Consider the following 24,990-nt stretch of genomic DNA (forward strand, 5'->3'; position numbering starts at 1 on the left):
TTGAGAATCTAAAACAATCGCTCTGTCGAAGGGTGTTAGCAAATTAAACATATTTCATATGTTTGCTCTTGTCTGCAGTTCAAACTGCTCGTGGCATTCTAAAAATAATTGCATTTCACTGCGGTTGTGTACAGTTTTGGTATATTATATTATTAAGAGACAATTACCCATAACATTATCGCTTTTGCTTAAGCCTACCCAAACATGAAAAGGCCATTAAGGGGAAAGGGAGACTGATAACAACTAAGTAGAGAGTGAACATTAGTCTGGGCCTGTGGTTTCGCGGTATTGCCATATGTGAATTGTGGTTTGAACTAAAATACGCGTTCTGCTTAACTAGACAAATTATTTTAAAAACGTTTGAGCTTAAACATAAATCTTCAATGATACAAGTACAAACTGTGTATGCAAACTACACTTACATACATGAACTACCGAATCATTCTGTCTCGTCGCTGCGAGATATATGTATAATTTAATAGAGTCTCATTGAGAAGTAAACAAAACCAATTGTGTGGGTGGGTCGGATTGGGTGTGGAGTGGAGTGGAGTGCGACCCCTGCCTATCCAGGGGGCCGTGGCAAACCTAACAAAGCGTTGATAAACGTAAAACTAAATGTGTCCTCCGCATCAGCATCTGCACCTCCATCCGCATCCGGGTCCGCATCGGCCATGGCTGGCACAATGACGGCGGCACAATCAGCTCAATCGATATCGTCGTCCAGCTCGTCATCGTCCATCTCCAGCTTGAACTCGCCATCGGTGGTGTGTTGTGCCGAGTGTTGTGCAAAACCCTGGGACTCATTGGCCGCATCCAGGTACCCATTGAACTCATTGTCCTCGTCGTCCGATTCGTACATGGTTTCGCCAGTCTTGCCAGAGCCGTAGGCTGAGCAAATTACAAATTAAACTTTATAATTGAATTGAAATTGGCATTATAAGGCCATACCTTCAACATATTTGGCGAGGTTTGGGGGCACCCACGACTTGACTCGTTCAATGTTCTCCGGCGTGCATTCGCCCTTATCCAGTCCTGCAAATAATAGCATATGCAATGACTTTCGTATCTTGGCAGCATAAAATAAAACACACTCACCCAGAAGGAATCCCATGCGCTTAAGGACCTCAATGTCATCGTGCATTTCGAAGGTTTTGTCGAACTTGAATATGTATTCGGACCTGGAACGAAATTTGTGATATAGAATACATGCATACTCCAACTGAGTGTATGCTCACTTGTCGTTGGTCACACTGCAGTTGATTTTCGTGGACTTGTGCGTGTTCACGATGATGAACGGTAGCTGGATTGAGGCATTGGGGGAAGGCACCACGCCTTGGCTCTCGTTCCGCTTGTTCCGCTCGACCAATCCCTTGAACGCCACATGCTGCATGATCATTTCGCGCAGCATTTCGTTTTTTTGTTTGATTCGCTCGCGGCGCTGACTGTTTTCCTCTTCCAGGGCGAGAAATGTCTATGGAAAGGGGGCAACATTATCACATTAGCATGGTGTTCGGTGCTCATGGTGAACTCTAGTCCAACCTCTGCCGAATTGGCGGGCAGTCCTATCCAGCGAATCTCCTTCTTGTCCTTGGAAATAACATTGATTGCCATCAGTACGTTGAGCGCATCGTAGACACGACGTCGGATATTCTTTTGATCACAGTTGTTGTCGTACGCATTGTTCTTCATCTCCTCGCTGACCAGGTCGTCGGCCACCTCATTGTAGGTGGTTTTGCCCTTCTCCTCCACCTTTTCGCAGACCTTCATCGAGAAGTGACGCAATCCCTTGCCTGCCTTGTCCGGCTTGCGTTTCCTTTGTACGGACGATGATGAGGCGGACATGGAGTGCAACGTGTTACTCTGAATGGCATGGCTGTTTGGAAAAGGACATAACTTTAGTAACCGCCTAGAAACTGCTCTGTTCGCTTCTACTCACAGTTTTGATTTCATTTTCATGGGATTTGGCGTAAACTTCACATAGCGATCTCCCTTCAAGGGCAAGTCGTAAAGACCACTGCCAGCGCTCGAAGTCTTCTGCGCCGAAACGGTGGTGTAGGTAGTACCTGTTACTCGGAGGAAACCAACAAATAATTAAATTAGTAAAAGGAGGATCACCAAGGGCTAGAAACGTTTACCTTCTGTTTTTGGAATGGACAGTCCGTTGTCCTGCAGCCGAATAAACTGCCCCTGACTACTGGAGCCCTGTGGGTTAAGCGGATCGTTAGGTACTAAGTGCAAGCAACGTGAGGAACGTTTTACACTTACCATCTGACTAAAGGCGCCCATGCGTCCCACGTTGCCGATGCCGCTAGCATTTCCGCTGTTGCGCGCGGATGAGGTGGTGGCGTAAACGACAGCCACGGGTTTTCCGCCATCCAATTCGGACCTGGTTTGGGCCGGCTTCAGCATTTTGGATATTTGTCCTGCGGAGTTGGAAATATGAAGAAGAAGCGGAGGTTCCTTAGTTGCGGATATACACATAACACGCGACTAAAATGCCTTCTTTGATAACGCAACTGCATGTATTTTCACAGATACACATGGGTGTTGAAGTGTTAGTGAGCAACTAAGTATGTGTGTAGTACTATCAACGATGCGTTGTTTTCGCCGTTTCCACGGCGAATTCATCGCAGCGAAGTGAAGAGAATGGAGCGAACGAAGCGCATTGGAGTCGGAGTACAACAACAAAAGCCCAGCGGAACAGTAAGATTGGGGTGCATACACACATACACGCATACTAAAAGGTATACCCACACTTACGTGCTGGTGGTGTGCGTGTGTATCAATCGGTGTGACAAGGATAAAAATGCAGAAGCATAAACAACCCGAAACCAGATCGCCTGGACATTAGAGATGGCCACCACGTGACCCTTACCCAAATAGAGATGGTTCGATACTTAAGTTCGTGACTTGACACGATTGTTGATCAAAGACCGGTAGTCCATGTGTCGGATTAATCCGAATTCAAATGAAACTCGAATTGAATACAGTTCGATAATATGTTTCCCATTAAAACTTATTACTTTCCCTTAAAATTTGAAGACCAAAAAGCAAGCAGAAGCCTAAACAGATGGTATTCAGAAAACAGAACACAAACTAATTCCGTTTACTGTTTTCAAAAGAGTCACACATGATATCACTGATCGCAACATGGTTTGTTAGAAAATATTAATTACTGCTAATTTGATATGACATTTCCATTCAAAAGCAACATATAATATAATATCCAAGCAGAATTAAAATGAAACCCATTAAAGCTACTCGTTTGGCACCCCTGGTTTCGTATCTAACCGGCTTCTCTAAGCATTACCAGTTTTAGATCTGTAGGTCTTCGTCTTCTTTCGATGTAATAATTATTCACCTGTCGCCAGCCCGATATTTGCATAATCATAACAACAAAGCAGGTGGTGGACAACGAAGAATGGAGATGAAGATGCCCAAAACAAAAACCGCAAAGGGTCGAATGCTAAAAATACCTGCCAACACTCCCGCACCCACGGGCACACCACACGCACACACACACCTGCAAGTGAGTCAGACTCACGGGGGCTTAGGCATACCCATACGAGAAAATGTCGGACTGTCCCACCAGATGGTAGCCATGGGAGTCTTAAATTCGGCGGGGGTTATCCTATTCATAGGCAGGGTCCCGAAATGCAGGTGCAACCATAATCCCTGCCATTGGAGAAGCAGTTCCACAGTCCGCCTGCATCAGTCAACTAGATAACTACAAACCAGGTTCCTCGCTGGTACTGGTCTATATACTGCGTTTATGCGCTCACCAAATTCAACAAAAAACGGAATGATGGATTGCATATTATAGCTTCGATTACAACAGAACATTAAAAGTATGCATAAGGGTGTCAATTTGATAAATAAATCCTCTGCCCTTTCAACACATTTGATAGCTTACTTTAAGCCACATTTAGAATGTTTTATTTTCTTATTTTGTGGTCTTGGCTGAATGACACTCATGAAGTTAATCAGTGGGCTACTGCGGTTTGCGCTAAATGCCGCATAAACGCGGCGACGGACAACCACACACGTGTACAGCGCTTACACCTATTTGCGCTCGCCTGTTTTGGGCTTCAGCTTCGTGGCTGAATACGTGTGTGTGTGGCAGTGTTGTTCTTGTTGTGGCTGTTTTTCTCTCACCCCGATCTCTCTCTGCGTTGCGCCCCGTCTCTCTCCCACTCGCTGAGATATGGCAGAATGTCACGCTGTTCAGATACATTGGTTTCTCGTTGAATTTATCAAGTCCCCCACAATAATACCTTTGTACGTAGCTGAAATCAACGATTTATCACTACTACACTTCATGCTAAATCCTCAAAGCGAATTCGCAGTAGCGGCGAAGTAATCAGCTGTTCGCCGCCCAATGAAAAAATAACAAAAAATAAGTGGGAGAAAACGCGCGCGTGCTAGTGTGCGTACGTGTGTGTGAGTGAGCGCGCCAACTGGGCGATGGGCGTAGATGGTAGAAGGGGGCGGGGCTGGGTGGCTCGCCGATTTAAGTTGTTATTTCGCGGGGGTCTCTCTGTCTTTTATTATTACTTTTTGCCAATTCCTAGCACTCTTTTCGGTTCGTCTCGCTGGTCTCCCCCCGCAAAGCGTATCAAACGATGAATATGGTAGGCAAAAGAAACCCGAAAAAGCAAAGATGGCGTTTTACGCTGCCCATGCAACTTTGTAGCGTATCTGTGTGGGTCGGCGTGTGTATATGGGGGTGTGTGTGTGTGGGTAGGGGTGGTGAGAGGGGGAGTGCACCCACTCCACCGTGAGCCAAAGTCCTGTCACAGGATTCCGCTTCCGCCCACTTACCGTGCTCATTTCGGAAGAAGAAGTTCACCTCATCGGCCTTCACCGTACCGCTCGTCGAATGCGCCATTTTTTGGTCGCTGGAGATCAAGTGATCTTGCTGTTGTTGTTGTTGCCGCTTACCGCTCACCAGGTGGACCGCCAAAAAATGAAAGAAACAGCAGTGCTACGTGCCGTTGCCGCAACGTGTGTACTGCGGGGCAAATAGAGCTGCAAAGGGGCGACGGCGGTGGGTGGGCGGGTGGACGTACTGCACCCACGGGCACGTGTGCAAATCCGGATGCGGACCACGACCACGACGACGACGACGACAATTGCGACGACTATGGGGAGCGCACTTGTACAAAAAATAAGTGTCGCCCGAGTCAAAATGGCGAGCGCATTTTTCACTTCCAGCGGCAGGGCATTTTTTTTTCTTTTCTGTTGCTCACACACACTCACAGCGGCGGCCCTTTTTCGGTGGACTTTTTCGAGGTCTTGCGGCGCACGGATTTTAACGCGGTTAGTGGCAAAAGATTCGGCGGACTATTAGCTTTCGAACGGCAGGCAGCAGCGCGTATTTCCGCAATTTCTAAGCGCAGCAAAATGGTCACAAAATTTCCACCAAGTGCTGCTTTTCGTTTTCATGTGGGAAAGGCAAAGCAGGCTGTGTGCGGGTGCGAATGAAATGGCAGACAGTGCGCGCCAATTTACGCATCAATTTACGCAGTGTTGTAAGCAGCTGTGTGCAGCGGCCGCTTTCCCGCACTGGTCGCGGATGTAAACAAAGTTGCCACTTTGTCCAGGTGATTGGTATTTCGCTGGCACACCATCAACGGTCACCTTGCATTTTCTCCATTTGCTTGGTTTGAAAAAATGACAATCAACTAAGCGCAGCAAAATGGTCACAAAATGTCCACCAAGTGCCGTTTTTCGTTTTCATGTGAAAAGGGCAAAGCAGGCTGTCAGCGGGTGCGAATAAAAAGGCAGACAGTGCGCGCCAATTTACACATCAATTTACGCAGTGTTGTAAGCAGCTGTTTGCCGCGGTCGCTTTTTCGCACTGGTCGCGGATGTAAACAAAGTTGCCACTTTGTCCAGGTGAGTGGTATTTCGCTTGCAGTCCACCAACGGTCACCTTGCATTTTTCCCATTTGGTTGGTGTGGAAAAATGACAATAAAAAGGAACGGGTAAATCCAAGCAGCAGCTATATACAAGCAGCCCAGCAGCGGAGCAGACGCACACAATGGTTGATCCTGTGGCGGCGCTGTGCAACTACAATGTGCTGGAGGTGATCTTCTCCTACCTGGAGCTGGAGGACCTCAGTCATTGCTCTCAAGTGTGCAAAAGTTGGTATCACTTCCTTAACGACGAGAACAGCGACGTCTGGCGCTGGCACTGCCTAAACAAGCTGCCCAAGGAGGCCCTCAAATCGGACCTGCTGGCCTCCGTCTCCACATACAAGACGAAGCTGCGGGCCTATTTTCACGCCTGGAGCCCTAACGACTGTTCGCGGAATGTGTACATCAAGCCAAATGGATTCACACTGCATCGGTAGGTCTTTTGTGTGGCTAGAGCTGGCTTAATGTATCCTTCCATTGCCGCAGCAATCCCGTGGCCCAGAGCACAGACGCGGCCCGGAGCAAAATCGGATTCCGGCACGGTCGTCACACCTGGGAGGTGATATGGGAGGGACCACTGGGCACCGTAGCCGTCATCGGCATATCTACCAAGGAGGCGGCTCTGCAGTGTCACGGCTATGTGGCCCTTCTCGGCTCTGACGACCAGAGCTGGGGCTGGAATCTCGTCGAGAACCACCTGCTGCACAACGGCGACATGCAGGGCAGTTACCCGCTCCTGAACAACGCACCCAAGTACCAAGTGGGCGAGCGGATACGCGTTATCCTGGACTGCGAGGACAACACGTTGTCGTTCGAGAAGAACTACGAGTTTCTTGGTGTGGCCTTCCGGGGTAATTCGAAATACTCCGATGGTACCAACATTCTGATTCTATAAACTTGTACTTTGCAGGCCTGCCGGACAAGAACCTCTACCCCACAGTATCCGCTGTCTACGGCAATACGGAGGTCTCGATGGTTTATCTCGGCACCCCGTTGGACGGATAGCTTCGCAGAGGACCTACAACTTCAACGGATCCTCTAGGTTATTGTGTACATTTGTATTTATCTTAATTATGATTGCTTCATTCCACCTGCAACTCAGCTCGATAAATTTAGTTACTAGTTTCGTTTTTTTGTACAAAATTATGAATTTTGTTGATTTACGCTACGCCAAAGTTCATATCCACCTCGGCACTATCTTCACATGGCAATTTACGTTAGTTATACGAACCAAATGAATATAATATTATAGCGATTAAACAATAGTTGCAGCAATTTTTTATACACCGAAGATCGCTGATGATTGCGCAAGTAAAATTACAGACAAAAGAACGAATTGCAGACACATTTCTTTCAATCCATTCATTGAGCGGTGGCGCCTACTGTTTCCCATCGGATTTCATCTTGGCCCAGTTGTCGTCGTCGAATAGATCATCGAAATCGTTGTAGAAGTCAGCGTGGACGTGCTTATCGTTGGACGGCAGGTGGTCCATCATCATTCCTGTGGCTCCGCCGGACTAACGGAATACAATATAAGAACAAACTAGGTTAGCATTGGGATTATGAAAGTAAATTCTAAAAATTGTAATGTCTACAAGTATAAACAAGGTTTGCCACAACCATGTTTTTCGATTGGAAGCCCTGTTTGAGGACTTACCTCGTCCATTTCCATGTAGCCGGGGCCTTCGGAAAACATTTCGTCGGCAGCCAGAGAGGGTTTCATGTTTAAATCCATACTTAATTATATTTTAGTTTCCAACTAACTTTTTAATGCTTTGTTTTGCGCAGAAAATGTACTTGGCTGATGGCGTTGCCACTGCAGTGACAGACAGAAAAAGGTGGCCATCCGGCAACCCTGCCAAGCAGCTGATTGCTGCTAGTTGCTGAAATATAAATAACAAATTTTATAAAAATGGTGCGTGTGGGCCTACAGGTTTCCGCCACGCTGGAGAACGTAGACAAGTTGGAGACGTGTCATCCGGACTACTCCTTCTTCTTGAAACTGAAGTGCAGCAACTGCGGCGAGCAGTCGGACAAATGGCACGATATCACCGAATCCGAACGTGTGCAGCAGGATTCGCGCAATGCGGCCGGCTTTAACTTTTTCATGAAGTGCAAGATGTGCAGCCGCGAGAACAGCATTGACATCGTGGATAGGTCGAATGGTAGGTGGTTTGTTTTGCGTAACGAACTCCCAGTGATCTCCTGAGTTATACCATCCTCACAGCTCCTTACACGGCGGACGATTCTGGAGGATACAAGACCATCGTGGTCTTTGAGTGCCGAGGCGCAGAGCCCGTCGAATTCTCGCCCCGGGTCGGATGGCGCGTCTCATCCGCTGAAAATGGCCAGCAGTTCGAGGAGGTAGACCTCTCCGAGGACGATTGGGTGGAGTACGACCAGAAGAACAACAACTCTGTGGGCATTTACGAGTTCGCCTCGAAGTTCATCAAGCTGAAGAAGTGAATCCGTTGCTTCATTTTGCCTAGGATCTATTTGATATTGGGCTTACGCCTTAAACTAATAAATATAAAAGCCACGACACTCAAAAACAAACATCCTTTAAGTAAATAAAAATGGATTTTGAATTGTTTTGTTAACCATAAATGACCATTTTTAAGATATTCAATACTTCTGTTGATTTTGATTGCGGTTTTAAAAATATGTTTAATCGTTTTTCTACTTACAATACAGAAGTTTCCCAGAAATATTTCAAATATTATGTGTGATCATCGTGCGATTCTCTTAGCCGCTTTCGCGGTAAGAGAAAGTATCCCACAAACTCTCTGCACGGTTTTCTCTCGGTATCGATTTTAATATGCCGGCTACTTTGATTTCAGATTGAGCACGAAGATATATGTAGCACTTGTAGCAATTGTGTTTGCCTCTCTGTGTGCGTTTGCACTTGATTTCTCAAGACAATTCGACTATTCAGTATTTCGCCAGACTGCGAGCGATACGGACCGGATACGGAATTCGAAGCCAGTTGCCGGAACCGGATATCGTTGGAAAAGGCGCGTAATATTTTGTGAATGGTGACCCTTTGAATCACCTTACGACCACCTGCCGAGTGTCTAGCCGGTGAGTCTCCGCTAATTATGCCGTCTGGTGAGCGAGTGCCGTCAGCCAGCGTCACCAGGTGCATCATTAAACCTCTCAGTGATTAGATAATGGGGGCAGTCTTATCTGGACCTTTGGGCGACGTAGTTCAGCAGCCTGCATAGGTTCCCACCAATCCGAGCCCTGACCTTTGCGAAAGTACGTGACATGGAATGTTCATATCGAGCGCTTTACCCCTGGCCACTTCCCACACGGTTCATCCATTATGCATGATTCTAGGCTGGCACGCTTCAATCATGCATCTTCTCCAGTTGTTAACTGCAACACTTGGAAGACTTATTCCCATTCCCATTACAACACTTCGCTTTCTGGGATGCAGCATTTTATCTCAATTGACAATGATTGGATTGCGTGCCTGCATATAAATTCCGGCAACTAATTGGTCACTTTTTACATTGAGTGGTGTTTTGTTTAAGTCAACAAGATCAAACTGTCAATCCATCGATCTTAATGTTTAACATAATGAAGAATGAACGACTTTTATGTCTTCTACATAGACTCATTAGCTTGATTTTCTATCTCATTTGTTTAAAAATATAAAGAAAGCCTTTTTAAATTTCTAGAATTTTAGAAAACGTTTTAAAAGTTCTTGAGGTTTTTAATTACGTTCCGGCCATTTTGCTTTACATATAAGTTAATTTATTAAATTTTCAATGGAGTATTTATCGACACAGGGGCTTTCATTTTTAGCAAAAATTGTTTTAAATTTTTTTAAGATAGCATAGATACCGGCCGCTGGACTTTTTCAAAAGTTTATTGTACACGCATTTCTATTTCTGATCTGCTGCACACCTTCTATATATACACCCTCGAAAACGCGTGGTCAACATTAGAATGCCTATTAATTAGCTATGGTAATCGCAGGTCAAGCGCCGTAAAATCCGGAATCCTTGGGCTTAAACCCACTCACCCCTCACCACTCACTTCAGAATGTCAGCTCCAGCGGCAGCTGCGGCGTCTGCCGTCCTGGACTTTGACGACATTCTAGCCGAGATCGGAGAATTCGGACGCTTTCAGCGACGGAACTATCTGCTCATATGCCTGCCCGTACTTTTTGCGGCCGCCAACAGCCTGTCGTATGTGTTCACGGCAGGTTCGCCGACCTACCGATGCTACGTGCCCGAGTGCGATAAGGTGGAGGATGCGGACTATGGAGCGGATTGGGTGTCGATCGCCGTGCCCGGCAGCTGGAGCAAGCGGGGCCAATTTACGCCGTCCATCTGTGAAAGGTTCGTGGCGAACGGAAGCCACTTTGCATCAACCTCAGAGCCTTGGAGGTCGTGGCCTTTGGATCAGTGCTCGTCTGCGAATTTCACGGCGGAAACGGAGAGGTGCCATCAGTTCGTGTACGGCAGTTCGGAGCGAACCATTGTGCAGCAGTGGGGAATGCACTGCCAGGAGAATCTCTGGAAGCTGGCCTTCGTGGGCACTGTGCACTTTGCCGGCCTGGTTGTGGGAACAGCTCTCTCCGGATACCTTGCCGATCGGTATGCACCGACTGCTTACCATTTATGTTTATGGTCTACATACACCTATTTTAGATATGGACGCAAGCACATCTTCCTGTTCTGCATCGTGTTCATGGCGCTGACGGGAGTGGCGCAGGCGCTGTCCTGGGACTACATAAGTTTCCTGGTCTTCGCCTTGTTGAATGCGGTGGGCACTTCCGGTATTTACCCGCTCGCCTTCATCATCGGAGTGGAAATGGTCGGACCGCGCAAGCGTGAGATGTCCTCCATCGTGCTCAACTACTTCTATGCCGTGGGCGAGGCGCTCCTTGGCCTGTCCGTTTTCCTGCCCGACTGGCGGCAATTGCAGCTGGCGCTCTCGCTACCACCGCTCATCTGCGTGGCCTACTTCTGGCTGGTACCGGAGTCCGTTCGTTGGCTGCTGGCCCGTAATCGGCGGGAGCAAGCGGGTGTCATCATCCGGCGGGCGGCCAAGGTTAACCGGCGAGACATCTCCGTCGAGCTGATGGCCAGCTTCAAACAGCAGGAGCTGGAAGCGGAAGCCAGCCCTGAGACTGATGTCGAGGGTGGCCAGGACGTGCGGAAGGATGACAAGATCTGGTTGGCCATCAAGGAGGTGGCGGGCTCTCCCATTTTGATGGGCAGATACGCCATTCTGCTGCTCACTTGGGCCGTCAATGCCATCGTCTACTATGGACTTTCGCTCAACGCCACCAGTCTCAGTGGCAACAAGTACCTGAACTTCGCCCTGGTTTGCCTCGTTGAGATTCCTGGCTACAGCCTCGCCTGGGTAGGTTGACACCGCCTTCGTCCGGAACCGCTACTAATCCCACCCCTAATCCTCCGCCAGTAGCTGTTCCTACGGAGATTTGGCCGACGCATGGCACTTTCAGGATCCTTGCTGCTCTGCTCCATCACGTGTGTGGCCAGCGGATTCGTCACACTAGGTAAGAATCAGATAATGAATCAGATCACGATCGGCAGTTACCCTGAACGTTGAGATCTTTAGTCATTAAATATTACTCATACGAAGCTTTGGCCAGCTAGAAGTTGGCTTAGCACAACTAGACTGGCATTCATTTCATCAAGGGTAGTTTAATAATAACGATCTAAATCCCCATGCATACACGCTAAGCGCAAGGAGATTGGATTCCCTGCCCAACTGGAGGCGAGAGTAGGCACTCGTGGAGTTGTGAGTTGCCTAGATTCCGATTCAAGATCGGAAAGCTTAGCGCTTTAACATACCTCCTGTTTATCTGGCCATAATAAGCACCTTGTTTTCTAGGTGCCGACTGGCTGGTTGTGACGCTCTTCCTTGTCGGAAAACTGGGCATCACCTCCTCCTTCGCTGTTATCTACACATTCACTGCGGAAATGATGCCCACGGTACATAGCTCATTTAGTTGGCCCAACTCAGCAGATTAGTTTCGATTTCCTTTATCATAGGTCATTAGGAGCGGCGGCGTTGGTGTCATGTCCACATTTGCCCGCTTCGGTGCGATGCTGGCTCCATTTGTGCCTCTATTGGTAAGTTAAGTTCTGAATTGAAGGGAACCCTTTTGACAACTCATTGAAATCTCGGCAGGCTTCTTACTATGACCCACTACCTCTGCTTCTTTTCGGGAGCTTATCGCTTGTGGCTGGACTTATTTCGCTGTTGCTGCCGGAAACCTTCAACCAAAAACTACCCGATACGGCAAGTATCTCCCGAAGTGTTGGAACCACAGTGTTAAACTTTCCCATCTCCACAGGTAGAAGAGGCGATTGCATTGGGGAAATGATTCATACAGCAGCCTATATTTTTCTTAAAACGCATGTTGCTGAGCCTAAAAAATACTCGTAATAAAGTATGGCATACAAAAGGATTACTGACCTTAAAGGTTGAGCATCGAACACAACACGCATGTGGCTCTTGGACATGATTTTGTAATTTAGATACTAACAATTGGGTGTCTCCGGTATAACAATTGCCTAAAACTATCTATCGATCGATTCAATCTCCAAAGAGGCCCTCGAACAACTGGGGATCACTGACATGGCCAAAGCGATTGAGAAGCTTATACCGCCGTTTGGGATCGCTGCGCAGGCAGATGGGCGAAACAAATCGCAGTCGGGACGGACTTCCCTGCTCCCAGCTGGGCAGCACATCATCGGTGTCCACGAGTGCCTCCTGTCGCCGTCCCCAGAAGTCCACGTAGGCCAGTTTGAGCAGATCCTGCTGCTCGTTCACGTAGACGAAGCCCACGAGATTGGAGGCCGCGTAGCTGGCGAGTGTGAGGGTGATCAGGCCGGTGACGCCCACGGCTGCGTAGATGGCCAGTGCGTCCGTGCTTAGCTGTCCGGCGCTGCCCAGGGCGAAGACAATGGGCGTTCCGGCAGCCGTGACGGCAGCCTGGTAGACTTTCAGCTTACTAAATGCGGCCACGATCCTTATGCTCGGCAGACTATAGACGGTTCGCCATTCGGTGAATCCGGCGTTTTCGTGGTCCGCACTTTTTCCGGCCGCTTCTGTTGCGAAGCGGCGTCTCTGCGCCGGCTGAATGGCTAGGGACATGCAGCTCCTCCATGGCAATCTAGCAGGACTGACCCGACTCAGCAGCTCCAGCACTAAAATAATCAATTTGCGATTTAAAGTTACAAACATTATGGTTGTGTGGCGAACTCAACTCACTTTCATTGATTTGTGGGTGTTTGGGCTGAGTAATTTGATCAAAATGTTTGGTTTTCGTAAAACTGCTTTTCTCGACCTAACGCGTATATTTAGATTCGCACTTTATGTTATAGTTATCCGTCTTAAGATCATTATTTACTAACATGCCTTGCATAATAAACAAACGCACGTGTGAACGGTACCTAAAGCCAATCAGCTGGCAGCTGTCTATCGATAACCCAGGTGCCGCCGTGCCAGTGCTGCCCAGCGTCGCTCAGCAAACGGCGGTTACTTTTTGAAAATGGGCGAGCATGGAGAGCATGGCACACAAGTGAGATATTACGTCAGGACCCAGTGGATAAATATAGCAGAGCCAGATGATTTCCCGGCGCACAGAGAGTGATCAATAAATAAGGCACTTGTACTAGGCCTCAGTCGTCGCACAGTTCTCACAGCCTCCCAACGCGATCCTCCGCCAGTTCGTTAATCTAATTTAACGAAGTTCATCTTTTACAATTGCGAAGTATGTGCATACACATGTCCAAAAACATGGAACAGTCGGGTAGTCGACTGCCAGTTCTGAGTATCCAAATTTCGTAGACAATCGTTGCAGCAGCATCCAACATTTTCCAACTACTTGTGTTTATTTGGCTTTCTTTTCGCGGTCAAGACTCAGTCAAAACATTTATTTTTAGATATCTCGCTTGTGCACTGCATTCGGAAATAGTTCTTTTGCACACAAACGCACTGGTGTGCAATATTTTTCAACATGCAAATTGTTCAAGGTTCAGGAGATAAGAAGGCCTTGATTAAAGGGTCACAAGCATTAGCCATTTAAAAGGTTTGGTCGCGGTGGAAATATATTTTTATTTAGTTTAGGTATTACAGTAACTTTTGGGAAATGTATAGCTACTCAAATATAGCTTAAAATTTGTTGATGATTTGCACAAATATCAACTTCGAAAAACGAAATGAACAAATATAACTAAAGAAAGTCTTTCATGTAAGCCTAAGCAGTACTTGTTAATTAAAACTTCAGATCTAACTGGTTAACTGATCGGTGCTACATGCACTTATAATAAAGCAGCTAAAACCAAAAGTATTTTAGAAGTGTCCTTCCAAAACGCAGGACATGTCGACGACAGCGCTCGGGATCAGCGCCCTCTTCATGGTGGGCTGCTGTGCTCTGGCCCAAATCGCTCGGGTGATCTGCCGGCGACTGGTGACCCGTGAGGGCTTGGTTCCCATCCTCATCAACGAGGCCATCGCCGCCGCCGAGCTGTGCGCCTGCTGCTTCGAGCTGATTATTGGTGAGTAGAAGGTTTGGAAACCGATTATTTGATTTCAATCGTCGTTTCCAAAGGATGTGGAATCTGTGAAAATTACTCATACGCTACGTAAGCCAGCTTGAATACTTTATAATAAATCCTTCCTCCAACTCCTCAGTTGATGATAAGAATAGTCAAGTATGTGCGGGAATACAATTTGGATAAATTGTACATAAATATAGTATGAAAATTTGTTGTCAAAGGCAACAGTACGTATGAGTAATAACTCAGCAACTAGAAAGTGTGATCATGTCATTTAAAACTGCGGCACTCAACGGAAGACTTTCGCTTTCAATGCTCCCCGCAGTGGCCGACAACTTCGGAGTGTCCATGTACGCCGTCTGCCTGTTCCTGCTGACCATCTGGTGGGGCCGCGTGTGGGGCGACGCCTCCGCCTGCCCCTACACCCACATGGAGGACGTGGTGGAGGGTCGCACCAGCTTCAAGGAGATGGCCCTGCGCAGCTGGGCCGAGCTGATGGGCGGCTGCTGTGTGTACCGCGTGGTGCAGGTCTTCTGGTGGCTGGAGCTGGCCGAGACCCATCGTGGACGGGCGTTCGAGGCCTGCAACGCCGATCTGCAGGTCAGCCCCTACTTGGGGGCGGTCATCGAGGGCGTGGCCACGCTGCTGTGCCGCCTGGCCTCGAAGACGATCAGTGAGAAGGAGCCACGGTTCGGGAGCTACATCGACTCCTTCATCGGCACCAGCCTGGTCGTGGCAGGTGAGTGGCGTAGCGCTTGTTCGATCCGATCCGCCTGCCCACTGCTGGTCTCCTAAGTAGTTTACGCCTTTAACTATGTCCTGCTTGCAGCCTTCAACTTCTCCGGCGGCTACTTCAATCCCGTCCTGGCCACCGCCCTTAAGTGGGGCTGTCGCGGCCACACCCACCTGGAGCACATCATCGTCTACTGGATTGGCGCTTGTGCTGGCGCCGTGCTCTCCATTCCGGTCTTCAAGGTGCCCGCGGTGCGACGCCTCCTGCTCGGCGAGGAGGCGGCGTCCAAGTCCAAGTCGAAGCAGGAATAAGCCCGAAATTCAGCCCTTTTATTTCGCGTATCCGCCGATATCTAGGTAGACATGGCATGTCGAATACGATATGGAATGCTATTGTTTGGGGCACCGACTACACAGTTTGAGATTCCCTCCACCCTCTTTCCTCTTACAAAAGAGAACATCATCGCTCCATGCTGAGCTATATTAAATTAACATTCTGGCGCACATGAACAGAAGGAATTGGGCTTTAATATATACATAGAAAATATATATGTGTATATTTATATGTATTCTGTCACTATGCACTATATCACTATGTCACTATAAGTAGAACAAATTTGTTAATGTTTTGCGAAAAACAATAAAATGTATACAAGCATCATGTTGCCGAAACATTAGTTGCGGATGCACCCGATCTTGTCGCTTCGTTTTGATCCGTGTTGCTAGCAACTATCTGTTAGATACATTTTATGGTACTAGCGCCCCACATATCTTCCTATAGCCCGTCGATCTCGGAATAAACTTAGCAATCGGATTATCGGATTGGATTCGGAATCAAGTACGCTTGTGAAAATCATTGGAAAACCGAGCAGTTCAAATTCAAGCTTCAACTGAAACGTACCATATACATATATAATATTTACTTAAAAATCTGCTGCAATGGCTATACCAACCATAAAAAAGTGCTTCTGCCTTGAGCTGAAGTGGGGAGCTCTCATTGCCGCCTTGGTTGACTTCATCTTTGCAGGCTCCTGTGTGGGCTGCACTACCGGTGAGTTTCATTGAAGTTTCCAAGGGCTAAGGAAAGAAAGAAATGCACGAATCTTGCAGGGTATAGAGATTCCGATGGAGGTTTGAATTTCGTCTGGTATGCTGTCGCCTTAGTTCACATTGTACACATAATCTTCACCATTTTGGTCATTGTTTCTGTTTTTGTGGTAAGTAGTAAGTAGTTGGTCATGTCTGCACAACGAGCCTAAGGAGCATCTTAACGATTTTCTAGGCAAACAAAAAACTCGTCATACCTTATCTTATAACTGGAATTATTCGCATTATACTGGATGTCATATTTTTCATATTTGTGTTAATAGATGGCACTGATGACGTGGCGCTGGTTCTTATCATAATTAACATAGGTACGTTTTTTCATGTTTTTCGGATATGTATGTTAGAAACGTACGTAAGATGGCTTTGATTTTTCTTTAGTCTTTATGCATTCGAGAGTAACACCTAATAAGTTCAACTTAACACTCTTCTTATCGCTACCCATAGTTATTGCAGACATCTTGTGGATCGTTATCTTCTCATGGTACAAGAAGCTTGGAGGCTCAGCGGATGTATAGATCACTGAGACAATACAAAAATGATGCCAAGACCACAAAAGAACACTAACTAAATCGCAATTAGAATGAAGTGTGCCATTAGAAAGTGCTGCTGCTGTGAGCTGAGATGGGGAGCCCTGATCATCGCCCCTATAGACATGATTGCGACTGCGGCAGTTGTTTTGGAAACTAAGTGTAGGTGATGTTGTGTGATCCGAAACAGTTTGGGCATAATGTGTTCCACAGATTTGGCCTATTATGAAGACTGGTGTATGGATCATAATGAGGAGGTTCGTGAAAGCAGCTACTACTCTTTAGCCTACTATACTTGGATTATCGCACTTTTCATCCACTTTGCCCATCTAATGTCCTGTGTTTTGGTTATTGCCTCTGTTTGGGTGGTAAGTATTCATTTCCAATCAGCAGCACAAGATTCAAGAGACCCTCTTTTGCTCCAGCAAACCAAAAAACTGCTCATTGTCTATCTCATTACTGGAGCGATACGCATTATTTTTGACTTCATATTTTTCATTTATGTATGCGTCGCGATTGGTGCTATGACTTTGACCTTGCTTCTCATTGGCTGTGGATTCGGTAAATCTAAAAAAATATCTAAATATCTTTGCTAGCTGGCCGGAATTAATACTATTGCCCATTTCAAACACCTTGTAATTAATTTGCAATTTAAACCCGCAGGTGTTGCCATTTACTTTTGGGTCGTCGCCTACTCGTGGTTCAAGATGATCCAAAGCCCAGCAGGCGGAAACTGAAGTACCTCACTTGATCGCACCAGGCTTAACACAATATACTGAAATAAATTCTATGTAAACAATTCAAATCGATTGCAAATTCATTTCAAATTGGTTCGTCAGCAGCAGCAGTGTGTATTTCCATAGCCTCCCCAGAATAACCACGTCATATTCATCGATGTGATTCAGTTTTGTTGAATCGGGCTTGGCGTATAAAAGTAGCAGACTTGATGGGTCCAAAAGGAGTTTGATCCTAAGTCTCTTCACAACCAAAGTTTTTGTCCTGTGGGGCTAGGTTCTTCTTACTTCACGTCGCCTCGTCCTGCTTGTCGACGCTAACAGCAATCTTGGGCAACCAAATATCCTCAATAATCCTAATCCCCCGTTCTGTTCGGTTCTTGGATCTCCTTTCTCGATGGAGTCCAATTCTAAGTCGAAGCAGGAATAAGCCCGAAAGTCATCCCTTGCATTTCAATATTCGCCTATATCTAGGCTCTAGCCTCTTAGTTCTTAAAGGAAGCGATGTCGGGCTTTAATAATGTAATATATATAATGTTGTAAATATATATGTTATTTTGACACGGCTTCAGAACGGATCAGCTTTTGGGATAGTTTCCGGATTATAGAGTTCATCAATGATAAAGCTGATCAATTGATGTTGCTAAACATCGGTAAAACCATACTTCAGTGGTAGCCTTTCCGATCACTAGTATTAATTTATTTGTTTCCTTGGCATAGGTTATGAAAATATATCATGATAAATGCCCTGATCAGAGTGCCCTCCTTTCAGAACTCTAAAATTTAGTACACTGAAATTTCGTAAAATGGGCGTTGTCGACAAATTTCTTTACTTCTTCGAGCTGAAGTACGGCGTACTCATAGTTGGGTTCGTGGACATCATCCTAAGTATACTCTGCGGGTGCTACCTGCCATGTAAGCACTGGGTTAGCACGGAGGAGGAATGTGGGTGGGATAACCGTGTTGGTCTTCTTCCACAGGGATAAGGCGTAAGGTGGATGAAGATTTTTGGATCCTTACACAGGCGGCGTATACTATTCATGGGCAATCCCTTGCGAAACGTTCGCAGCTGTACGATTTTTATGTTGCTGATGACTTTTACTTCAATAGGTTCGGCTATTCAATGTATATATTCTGCTTGATTGTCCTCGTTCTTCACATTGGCGCCTCCATACTCATCATTGTGTCCGTACTCTCGGTACGTCCATACACCGTCTTGTCCAAGTCCCCATCCCAACCGCAGAACATCCCCGTTTACTCGCTTAGGAGGAGAAAACCATGGCTGCCCCCTACGTGGCCACTGCCCTGATGCGCTTCGTTGTGCTGCTCCTCATCCTGATTTGGATAGTGACCAAGTCGTTTGACTGCACCACCACTTTTTGGCTGATAGGCCTGAGTCTGTGTGAGTACTCTCTAGTGCCAAGTGTCAAGGGCCAATCAGTCAATCAAAGTGGGTTTTAAATCATGGCATCAATCTCTCATCATTCGCTTCACCTCTTCAGTTCCAGCCACCTACTTTTGGCTAACAGTCGTGTCTTGGTACAGCCCGTCCACCTCGGAATAAACTTAGCAATCGGATTTGTGTCAGAATCAAGTACTCGCATTATTCGCATTATACTGGATATCATATTTTTCATATTTGTGTTAATAGACGGCACTGATGTCGTGGCCCTGGTTCTCATCATAATAGGTACGTTGTAGGTGATGTTCCACAGATTTGGCCTATTATGAAGACTGGTGTATGGATCATATTGAGGAGGTTCTTGAAAGCAGCTACTACTCTTTAGCCTACTATACTTGGATTATCGCATTTTTCATCCACTTTGCCCATCTAATATCCTGATAATTGCAAGAGATAACCTAATAATGGCTCTCGCACTGCTCATAATCGGGTTGGTAAATGGGATACTTTTGATTTTCACCATAATTAACACAGGTATGTATTTCACATGAGATACTAATAAGACCAACAACACTTTCCTTATGGCTACCCACAGTTGTTGCAGTCTGCTGTTGGTACGTTGTCTATTCATGGTACAAAAAGCTTGAACGCTTAGAGGAAGTCCAAAACTGATACAAGACCCCAAAAGAACGCTATTTAAATCTTAATTAGAATGAAGTGAATCTTAATTAGAAAGTGCTGCTGCTGTGAGCTGAGAAGGGAAGCCTTGATGTAGATGTGATTGTGACTGCGGCAGTTGTTTTGGATATTAAGAGTAACTTTTATAACATTGTTTATAACCTCATACCCGTTCCTTGTAGAGTAACAGTTTGTAACAGGCTGAAGCAGTTATATATATTCTTGATTAGGATTAATAGCCAAGTCGATCTGACTATGTCCGTCCGTATGAACTTCGAGGTTCAGACTCCAGAGACATAGACGCAGCGCAAGTTTGTTGACCCATGCTGCCACGCCCACTCTAACGCCCACAAACTGTCCAAAAGTAACTGATATCTGATAGACGGGTAACCCGACTATAGGATTCTCTCTTTGCTTTTTTATTGATGCTTGCGTGGCGATGAGCGCTGTGATGTTAACCTTACTCCTCATCGTCGGTGGAGTCGGTAAAGCTTACAACTTACCTTTGGCTAACTGGCGAGAAATAATATTGATTTTTTTTAACACCTTGTTATTAAATTGCATTTAACCCCATAGGTGTGGCCCTTTACTTGTCGGTCGTTGTCTACTCGTGGTTCAAGATGATCGAAAGCTCAACAGGTTGAAACTAAAATACCTCATTTGATCGCACCAAGCTTGATATTATGTATAAATAAATTCTAAGTAAGCAGTTGAAATCGATTACAAATTTATTTCAAATAGGTTTGTCAGCAGCCGCTGTGGGTATTTCCGTAGGTATTGGTTTTCGTCGGCGAGCCCGCCGTTTCACTCTTAAAATGACCTCGTCCTTTATCTGTTCGTACTGGTAATCGGTGTGGCCCAGGGAACAGCGTTTGGTCACAGTTGAGCCATCGTCATGTAGGCTGGCTCCCAAAGTTTCGTCGATGGTGTCATCCAAACTGGCGGCTGGCACCTGCGGCGCACTGTCCATGTTGACTTTTCTCTTTTTCAGCGGGGTTTTCTCCGTGGCCTGTTTCTTTGGCGTCGGCATCGATGACACAGTCTTCGACTTCGTTTGGGATTTGATGGGACCGCGCTGGCTTGGAGACTGGGTGAGAATCGTGATAAGGCTTTGTTTTGGCGTCTGCGGAGCTCTATTCGACGTTGAGGTCACTACAGTTTCGTCCGGTGACTGCTGGTGCAATTGCTCCAGTGCCATCTCAATGGCGTCTTCTGCGATCCGCATATTCGGATAAGTTGGATCTGCTGTGCTCGCTGCATCCTGATCGTTCGTCAGCATGTCCATCTCAGCTTCCAGAATAACCTCGTCATGTTCATCGCTGTGATCCAGTTTTGTTGAATCGGGCTTGGCGTATAATACAGTAGACTTGATGGGAGTTTCGTCCGCGGAGCTAAAAGCAGTTTGATCTTTTATCTCTGCACAACCAATGTTTTTGTCCTGTGTGGCTAGGTTCTGCTGATTCGGCGCGGAATTTGTGACGGCTGTTGGCGCCTCGTCCTGCTGGTCGACCTTTACAGCAAAGTGGTCGATGTTCGCCATCTTGGGCAACCGAATATCCTCGATAATCCTCACTCCCACGTCGGACTTGACTACTGAGCTTACTTCATCCGTTATGTTCGGTTCTCGGATCTCCTTTCTTGAGCCCGCCTTCTCATTCTCATCATGCTGAGAACACACATCAGTTAGGGGCGTCATGTTCTTTGATAATGCTACATAATCGGTTCCCTCTTCGTTGTTAGCCGTTTCCACAACAGTTTCAACTGCAAATGGCTCTTTTTTGTCTAACTTTGCCTGTGGCTCGTTGGCTTCTCTTGCATCCTTGAGTTGGTCTAGCTGTTGCGCATCTGCTGGACAATCTTTTGCTGAAATGTTTTTACATTTTTCAACTATTACAACCTTTTGATTCGACGTCTTATTTAATAGATCGTGTGCGTGTGTGTCTTTTGTATGATTCGAGAACTTTTTAAAAGGATTTTTTTCGTCTCGTTTATCCAACTCTATTTCGTTGTTAAAAACATCCTCAGATTCTGGGTTAATTAAATTAAGCCCCGGGATAATATCATGTTTTGGAATACAAGCTTCAGAAATTAAACCATCTTTCGGTTGAGTAATATCTTTCGTCTGTACCTTTGGTTCGCTTGAGGAATTGGCATTCGTTTCTGAAGCAGCATCTCTTCGCTTGGAAACGCCTTTCCTAGGCGGTTGGGACTCATATACCAGTTTGGTGGACTCGAGGATCGGGCTCCTGCTGCGTTGGTCATTTGCTTCATTGCCAGTAAGTGTGGTGTTGGCTTTGGTGCTTTCTCGTGACAAATGTATTTTGCTACAAAAATCAGATGGTGCTAACAACAAATGTAACTTATGTCCTTTAGCTTTACTGACCTGGGCGATGCGGAATGGCTACGGCGTTTGGCGTGCCGGGACTTGCTTTCTTGACTCCTGTGGTAATCTCGCCGGGAACTATGTTTTGGACTCCGGCTGCGGCTATGGTGTCTATCTCTGGATCTGTGTCTATTTTCTGGACGACGAGTCTGTGTAGTAGATTTTCGATCGGTGGTCTTGGAATATTCCGGCCTGGGGAACTTGCTTCTTTGGACCGATTTCTTGTCATCTTCTCTTGTGATAGATTTAGTAGCATGATCTTTTGAGAACCACTTCTGGTCATTATCTTTTAGGATTGGCTTCTTATTATCATCCTTGAATATCGCCGCACTTTCAACATCTTTTAAAGCGATTTTTTTAGTGTCATCTTTTGTGGTCATCATCTTTCTAACATCTTCTTTAGCAGTGAACTTTTTAGTGTCATCTTTTGTGGTCATCATCTTTCTAGCATCTTCTGTAGCGGTGAACTTTTTAGCGCCGTCTTTGGCAGCTTTGAACGGATTTCTATCCGTTTCCATATCCGTCTTGGCATCGATTGGCTTCGCTTGAAATTCTTTCGTACGCTTACTCTCGGGTTCACTTACCCCTGGCAGTTCAAATGGTCGCGCTCGTTTTCGCCGGAAGCATACATCGTCCTTTCTGTTAAAGAAGACGTTGTTAGTTAGGAAGCAGGGGGGTTGAAAATTTATACTAACTCGTTTCGCAGCTCGGAAATCAGTGTCTCTTTTCTTTTAATCTCCGCCTTGGCTGTGTCCAGTAGATTCTGCAGATTAACCTCCATGGTTTTTATCTTCTTTCCGAGTGCCTTATTCTCGGCCTTTAGCGCAACAATTTCGGCCAGCGCCTTTTCGTATTTGGCTTCCCATTCCTGTAGCTCTTTGGTTTTCTGCAAGATGGTAATTTAATTAACCGAACTCCGCTGAAAGACTTCCACCTGCAAAACTTACACGATCTTCGACCTTCTGGAAGTCGTCCAAATCATCGTAGATGTCCAGTTCAAGAGATCTGTCCACTTCCTTGGACTTTGTTGAACCTGCAGGCTCCATCTCGTACAGATCGTCGTAGATATCCAAATCCATAGATTTATCCTTATCTTTTGACTTCAACCCACCCACGCCATGAGCTTCCAGATCCAGCTCCATCAAATCCTCCAAAGCTTCGGGTAGCCCCAGTTCCTCGCTGGATTTCGTGTTCCCCTTCACGATCGCCTCCGTGTTTTCTTGGCTCCCCTTCAAACGAGGATATTTACAATTAATAATGATTAATAAAGTTACGTTTGTTAGTTAGTTACTGTAGTATTTACCTTCTCAGCCATAATTTAGACAACTTTCAATACACAAAAGAACCCCAATGGTCTTGATTTCCTTGTCCACTTCCACGGATATTGCATGCAATTGGATAGCTCGGTGGGTATTTGTATTAATGAAATATTAACTAATATTATTATTCTATTAAATATTCTTGGAACATTCCGTGTTGCCGCCAATCGATAGCAGCAGAAGCGCTTGCCAATCGGAAGCAACAGCTGACCGCCTCGAACGATAGGCAATGAAGAGGCTCGATATCGATTGTTAGCTGCCAAAATGTGGCGGCAAAGCAAATTATTCAAAAACTACTTCCTTTCAAGTTCTCGAGTTCCCATTAATAATGGGATTTTAAAAACAATCTAGTTGACATCCCTTAATACTCAAATTTCTATGTCCTTCAAACAAAAATAAATAAACACTTAAATACCTAGAAACACTACATAATGGCAGACATTCCAGAAAAAAGTTCTTACTACAAGAGGGAAAGAAGGAAGTTCGCCCTGATCACTTACCTACTAACCGCGATATTCTTGATCGTGGCGCTTTTGCAATGGGCTCTTTTCCGCTTTTTGTACGTTTGTATGTATTTTTCAAATCTATTTTATCCTCATTCCACTTTTTTTATTTTCAGAAACTCTTTAAATGTATTTTTTACTTCATACTATTGGCTGAGCTCCTTGTTTTTTGGAGTAGGCCTGGTACTCCTCGTTCTTTTCATATTCTTTGAGGTACTGCGCTTTAATAAAATGGTTAATTGGTTGTTTGCAGTCCTAATTGTAAGTCTATAACGTTATTCGCAGTCTGGGTGCAAATATGAACCTATTCTTCCCAGCTTGAATTCATTGTACTGGGAATCGCACCGCTGGTTGTCCGCCACTATAAGTATCAGTTCCTCTTTAGCTTCCTCATATGGACCCTAGTCTTGGCACTCTTTATCGTCTGCGGTTCCTTCCTTCCGGTAAGATGTGTCCCACATCGTTTTTATAATTGTATTATTTAGAGATTTGAGTCAATTTATTGATATTTTGAGCTTATTACGTGTCAAGCTATAGTTCTTGATAGTATTTCATATAAATCAATGGCATTTGGTTCAAACCTATTATTGTTATCCCATTAAGCTGGATCTCACACTGGATGTGGTGGTGCTATTTGTGCTCGCCGTGGTTTCCATTATCGGCGCCATATACTTTGTGATGCTTTACATCGTGGCTAATGTCGCATACTCGTTCATCATCGCCCGGGGCTTTATCGTCATCAGCATCTTGATGGTTAGTACTATATCTGATTTTGAATTAGTTTCTGTCATTAATTTTCGCACTTACAGTTTGTGATGTACCACGCGCAGATTATAAATGGTGGAAGGTTTGCAGAGATGCGCACGAAGGACTACTTCCTGGCAGCAATCATACTCTTCCTCGATTTCCTGCTCCTCTATCTCTTCTCGTTCCAAATGGCTCCAAAATGGTCGGATCTCTGCGACCGCGAACGTTCAAAAAACTTGGTGCTCTTCAGAGACTCTACGACTTCGAGTCCCCCGAAATGGTGGTATACGAGGACCTCGTCGACGGAGGGTATGACAACGAATTGATATTTAGGGGTACCCGCCCCTAAATTCGTTAGCCAACACTGCCGCCCATTTGGCGCCAAACACA

General features: G+C 45.9%; 12 protein-coding genes across 25 annotated transcripts; 8 read left to right on the forward strand and 4 right to left on the reverse strand.

The window, feature by feature from the left end:
• Positions 1-119: 119 nt before the first annotated feature.
• Positions 120-5,502, reverse strand: LOC120447147 (transcription factor Dp). The gene is made up of 9 exons (XM_039628593.2): positions 4,822-5,502; positions 2,266-2,423; positions 2,136-2,202; positions 1,937-2,063; positions 1,540-1,873; positions 1,236-1,471; positions 1,096-1,178; positions 949-1,032; positions 120-888 (listed from the first exon to the last, which is right to left on the reverse strand). Exons 1-9 carry the CDS (start codon positions 4,886-4,888, stop codon positions 704-706), a joined length of 1,341 nt encoding a protein of 446 aa, XP_039484527.1. The 5' UTR covers positions 4,889-5,502; the 3' UTR covers positions 120-703.
• Positions 5,503-5,748: 246 nt separating this feature from the next.
• On the forward strand, positions 5,749-7,260 carry LOC120447151 (F-box/SPRY domain-containing protein 1). Of its 2 annotated transcripts, XM_039628600.2 has the most exons (4): positions 5,749-5,898; positions 5,983-6,352; positions 6,406-6,770; positions 6,830-7,260. In XM_039628600.2, exons 2-4 carry the CDS (start codon positions 6,045-6,047, stop codon positions 6,922-6,924), a joined length of 768 nt encoding a protein of 255 aa, XP_039484534.1. In that variant the 5' UTR covers positions 5,749-5,898; positions 5,983-6,044; the 3' UTR covers positions 6,925-7,260. The 2 variants fall into 2 exon arrangements, with proteins under 2 accessions (XP_039484534.1, XP_039484533.1); XM_039628599.2 differs by lacking the exon at positions 5,749-5,898 and having other exon boundaries at positions 5,905-6,352.
• On the reverse strand, positions 7,175-7,737 carry LOC120447157 (COP9 signalosome complex subunit 9 homolog). Its single transcript, XM_039628609.2, has 2 exons — positions 7,577-7,737; positions 7,175-7,436 (listed from the first exon to the last, which is right to left on the reverse strand). Exons 1-2 carry the CDS (start codon positions 7,652-7,654, stop codon positions 7,299-7,301), a joined length of 216 nt encoding a protein of 71 aa, XP_039484543.1. The 5' UTR covers positions 7,655-7,737; the 3' UTR covers positions 7,175-7,298.
• Positions 7,738-7,743: 6 nt separating this feature from the next.
• LOC120447154 (UPF0587 protein CG4646) lies at positions 7,744-8,526 on the forward strand. Its single transcript, XM_039628606.1, has 2 exons — positions 7,744-8,084; positions 8,147-8,526. The coding sequence occupies exons 1-2, from the start codon at positions 7,832-7,834 to the stop codon at positions 8,383-8,385; spliced, it is 492 nt and encodes a 163-aa protein (XP_039484540.1). The 5' UTR covers positions 7,744-7,831; the 3' UTR covers positions 8,386-8,526.
• Positions 8,527-8,642: 116 nt separating this feature from the next.
• Positions 8,643-12,351, forward strand: LOC120447145 (organic cation transporter protein). 8 transcript variants are annotated; one of them, XM_039628589.1, is made up of 9 exons: positions 8,643-9,000; positions 9,904-10,526; positions 10,581-11,298; positions 11,362-11,455; positions 11,644-11,700; positions 11,794-11,894; positions 11,955-12,035; positions 12,094-12,204; positions 12,260-12,314. In XM_039628589.1, the coding sequence occupies exons 2-9, from the start codon at positions 9,970-9,972 to the stop codon at positions 12,287-12,289; spliced, it is 1,749 nt and encodes a 582-aa protein (XP_039484523.1). In that variant the 5' UTR covers positions 8,643-9,000; positions 9,904-9,969; the 3' UTR covers positions 12,290-12,314. The 8 variants fall into 8 exon arrangements, with proteins under 8 accessions (XP_039484523.1, XP_039484519.1, XP_039484522.1 ...); XM_039628585.2 differs by having other exon boundaries at positions 12,094-12,351; XM_039628588.1 differs by having other exon boundaries at positions 9,904-11,298.
• Positions 12,273-13,362, reverse strand: LOC120447152 (transmembrane protein 186). Its single transcript, XM_039628602.1, has 2 exons — positions 13,180-13,362; positions 12,273-13,115 (listed from the first exon to the last, which is right to left on the reverse strand). Coding segments are annotated over exons 1-2 (615 nt in total). The 5' UTR covers positions 13,181-13,362; the 3' UTR covers positions 12,273-12,501.
• A 179-nt stretch (positions 13,363-13,541) lies between these two features.
• LOC120447150 (aquaporin-11) lies at positions 13,542-15,894 on the forward strand. Its single transcript, XM_039628598.2, has 4 exons — positions 13,542-13,681; positions 14,288-14,468; positions 14,794-15,207; positions 15,298-15,894. Exons 2-4 carry the CDS (start codon positions 14,291-14,293, stop codon positions 15,510-15,512), a joined length of 807 nt encoding a protein of 268 aa, XP_039484532.1. The 5' UTR covers positions 13,542-13,681; positions 14,288-14,290; the 3' UTR covers positions 15,513-15,894.
• Positions 15,895-16,056: 162 nt separating this feature from the next.
• On the forward strand, positions 16,057-16,890 carry LOC120447156. Its single transcript, XM_039628608.2, has 4 exons — positions 16,057-16,251; positions 16,311-16,417; positions 16,483-16,615; positions 16,752-16,890. The coding sequence occupies exons 1-4, from the start codon at positions 16,140-16,142 to the stop codon at positions 16,820-16,822; spliced, it is 423 nt and encodes a 140-aa protein (XP_039484542.1). The 5' UTR covers positions 16,057-16,139; the 3' UTR covers positions 16,823-16,890.
• LOC120447155 lies at positions 16,855-20,364 on the forward strand. The gene is made up of 7 exons (XM_039628607.2): positions 16,855-16,996; positions 17,048-17,202; positions 17,260-17,395; positions 17,498-17,625; positions 19,259-19,504; positions 19,566-19,784; positions 20,225-20,364. The coding sequence occupies exons 1-4, from the start codon at positions 16,888-16,890 to the stop codon at positions 17,569-17,571; spliced, it is 474 nt and encodes a 157-aa protein (XP_039484541.1). The 5' UTR covers positions 16,855-16,887; the 3' UTR covers positions 17,572-17,625; positions 19,259-19,504; positions 19,566-19,784; positions 20,225-20,364.
• On the forward strand, positions 18,263-20,364 carry LOC120447153. Of its 4 annotated transcripts, none has more exons than XM_039628603.2 (7): positions 18,263-18,483; positions 18,549-18,766; positions 18,835-18,970; positions 19,071-19,162; positions 19,220-19,504; positions 19,566-19,784; positions 20,225-20,364. In XM_039628603.2, the coding sequence occupies exons 1-4, from the start codon at positions 18,375-18,377 to the stop codon at positions 19,130-19,132; spliced, it is 525 nt and encodes a 174-aa protein (XP_039484537.1). In that variant the 5' UTR covers positions 18,263-18,374; the 3' UTR covers positions 19,133-19,162; positions 19,220-19,504; positions 19,566-19,784; positions 20,225-20,364. The 4 variants fall into 4 exon arrangements, with proteins under 4 accessions (XP_039484537.1, XP_039484538.1, XP_043861838.1 ...); XM_039628604.2 differs by having other exon boundaries at positions 19,259-19,504; XM_044005903.1 differs by having other exon boundaries at positions 18,278-18,483; positions 19,071-19,504.
• On the reverse strand, positions 20,359-23,542 carry LOC120447143 (ankyrin repeat domain-containing protein 12). 2 transcript variants are annotated; one of them, XM_039628582.1, is made up of 6 exons: positions 23,335-23,542; positions 22,979-23,260; positions 22,727-22,917; positions 22,032-22,670; positions 21,777-21,972; positions 21,512-21,676 (listed from the first exon to the last, which is right to left on the reverse strand). In XM_039628582.1, exons 1-6 carry the CDS (start codon positions 23,344-23,346, stop codon positions 21,647-21,649), a joined length of 1,350 nt encoding a protein of 449 aa, XP_039484516.1. In that variant the 5' UTR covers positions 23,347-23,542; the 3' UTR covers positions 21,512-21,646. The 2 variants fall into 2 exon arrangements, with proteins under 2 accessions (XP_039484515.1, XP_039484516.1); XM_039628581.1 differs by having other exon boundaries at positions 20,359-21,972.
• Positions 23,543-23,704: 162 nt separating this feature from the next.
• Positions 23,705-24,926, forward strand: LOC120447149. Of its 2 annotated transcripts, none has more exons than XM_039628596.2 (5): positions 23,705-23,909; positions 23,970-24,114; positions 24,171-24,296; positions 24,457-24,606; positions 24,663-24,926. In XM_039628596.2, exons 1-5 carry the CDS (start codon positions 23,782-23,784, stop codon positions 24,924-24,926), a joined length of 813 nt encoding a protein of 270 aa, XP_039484530.1. In that variant the 5' UTR covers positions 23,705-23,781. The 2 variants fall into 2 exon arrangements, with proteins under 2 accessions (XP_039484530.1, XP_039484531.2); XM_039628597.2 differs by having other exon boundaries at positions 23,800-23,917.
• Positions 24,927-24,990: the final 64 nt, after the last annotated feature.

The sequence above is a fragment of the Drosophila santomea genome, chromosome 2R (assembly GCF_016746245.2).
Source record: "Drosophila santomea strain STO CAGO 1482 chromosome 2R, Prin_Dsan_1.1, whole genome shotgun sequence".
Taxonomy (NCBI): domain Eukaryota; kingdom Metazoa; phylum Arthropoda; class Insecta; order Diptera; family Drosophilidae; genus Drosophila; species Drosophila santomea.

Bases quoted from the DNA above. Each gene is read 5' to 3' on its own strand.
- LOC120447147 (XM_039628593.2), bottom strand. From the start codon at position 4,888: ATGGCGCATTCGACGAGCGGTACGGTGAAGGCCGATGAGGTGAACTTC. The intron at 2,064-2,135 runs GTAAACGTTTCT...TCCGAGTAACAG, and splicing joins GTCCATTCCAAAAACAGAAG to GTACTACCTACACCACCGTT. The intron at 1,874-1,936 runs GTGAGTAGAAGC...TTTTCCAAACAG, and splicing joins ATGAAAATGAAATCAAAACT to CCATGCCATTCAGAGTAACA.
- LOC120447151 (XM_039628600.2), top strand. From the start codon at position 6,045: ATGGTTGATCCTGTGGCGGCGCTGTGCAACTACAATGTGCTGGAGGTG. The intron at 6,353-6,405 runs GTAGGTCTTTTG...CCATTGCCGCAG, and splicing joins AATGGATTCACACTGCATCG to CAATCCCGTGGCCCAGAGCA. The intron at 6,771-6,829 runs GTAATTCGAAAT...TGTACTTTGCAG, and splicing joins TCTTGGTGTGGCCTTCCGGG to GCCTGCCGGACAAGAACCTC.
- LOC120447157 (XM_039628609.2), bottom strand. From the start codon at position 7,654: ATGGATTTAAACATGAAACCCTCTCTGGCTGCCGACGAAATGTTTTCC. The intron at 7,437-7,576 runs GTAAGTCCTCAA...GTATTCCGTTAG, and splicing joins GCTACATGGAAATGGACGAG to TCCGGCGGAGCCACAGGAAT.
- LOC120447154 (XM_039628606.1), top strand. From the start codon at position 7,832: ATGGTGCGTGTGGGCCTACAGGTTTCCGCCACGCTGGAGAACGTAGAC. The intron at 8,085-8,146 runs GTAGGTGGTTTG...CCATCCTCACAG, and splicing joins CATCGTGGATAGGTCGAATG to CTCCTTACACGGCGGACGAT.
- LOC120447145 (XM_039628584.2), top strand. From the start codon at position 9,970: ATGTCAGCTCCAGCGGCAGCTGCGGCGTCTGCCGTCCTGGACTTTGAC. The intron at 11,299-11,361 runs GTAGGTTGACAC...CTCCGCCAGTAG, and splicing joins CTGGCTACAGCCTCGCCTGG to CTGTTCCTACGGAGATTTGG. The intron at 11,456-11,643 runs GTAAGAATCAGA...ATACACGCTAAG, and splicing joins CAGCGGATTCGTCACACTAG to CGCAAGGAGATTGGATTCCC.
- LOC120447150 (XM_039628598.2), top strand. From the start codon at position 14,291: ATGTCGACGACAGCGCTCGGGATCAGCGCCCTCTTCATGGTGGGCTGC. The intron at 14,469-14,793 runs GTGAGTAGAAGG...TGCTCCCCGCAG, and splicing joins CTGCTTCGAGCTGATTATTG to TGGCCGACAACTTCGGAGTG. The intron at 15,208-15,297 runs GTGAGTGGCGTA...TCCTGCTTGCAG, and splicing joins CACCAGCCTGGTCGTGGCAG to CCTTCAACTTCTCCGGCGGC.
- LOC120447156 (XM_039628608.2), top strand. From the start codon at position 16,140: ATGGCTATACCAACCATAAAAAAGTGCTTCTGCCTTGAGCTGAAGTGG. The intron at 16,252-16,310 runs GTGAGTTTCATT...CGAATCTTGCAG, and splicing joins CTGTGTGGGCTGCACTACCG to GGTATAGAGATTCCGATGGA. The intron at 16,418-16,482 runs GTAAGTAGTAAG...ACGATTTTCTAG, and splicing joins TCATTGTTTCTGTTTTTGTG to GCAAACAAAAAACTCGTCAT.
- LOC120447155 (XM_039628607.2), top strand. From the start codon at position 16,888: ATGAAGTGTGCCATTAGAAAGTGCTGCTGCTGTGAGCTGAGATGGGGA. The intron at 16,997-17,047 runs GTAGGTGATGTT...TGTGTTCCACAG, and splicing joins AGTTGTTTTGGAAACTAAGT to ATTTGGCCTATTATGAAGAC. The intron at 17,203-17,259 runs GTAAGTATTCAT...CTTTTGCTCCAG, and splicing joins TTATTGCCTCTGTTTGGGTG to CAAACCAAAAAACTGCTCAT.
- LOC120447153 (XM_039628603.2), top strand. From the start codon at position 18,375: ATGGGCGTTGTCGACAAATTTCTTTACTTCTTCGAGCTGAAGTACGGC. The intron at 18,767-18,834 runs GTACGTCCATAC...TTACTCGCTTAG, and splicing joins TCATTGTGTCCGTACTCTCG to GAGGAGAAAACCATGGCTGC. The intron at 18,971-19,070 runs GTGAGTACTCTC...TCACCTCTTCAG, and splicing joins GCTGATAGGCCTGAGTCTGT to TTCCAGCCACCTACTTTTGG.
- LOC120447143 (XM_039628581.1), bottom strand. The intron at 22,918-22,978 runs GTAAGTTTTGCA...ACCATCTTGCAG, and splicing joins TCCAGAAGGTCGAAGATCGT to AAAACCAAAGAGCTACAGGA. The intron at 22,671-22,726 runs GTTAGTATAAAT...CTTCTTTAACAG, and splicing joins ATTTCCGAGCTGCGAAACGA to AAAGGACGATGTATGCTTCC.
- LOC120447149 (XM_039628596.2), top strand. From the start codon at position 23,782: ATGGCAGACATTCCAGAAAAAAGTTCTTACTACAAGAGGGAAAGAAGG. The intron at 24,115-24,170 runs GTAAGTCTATAA...TATTCTTCCCAG, and splicing joins GGTTGTTTGCAGTCCTAATT to CTTGAATTCATTGTACTGGG. The intron at 24,607-24,662 runs GTTAGTACTATA...TCGCACTTACAG, and splicing joins TCGTCATCAGCATCTTGATG to TTTGTGATGTACCACGCGCA.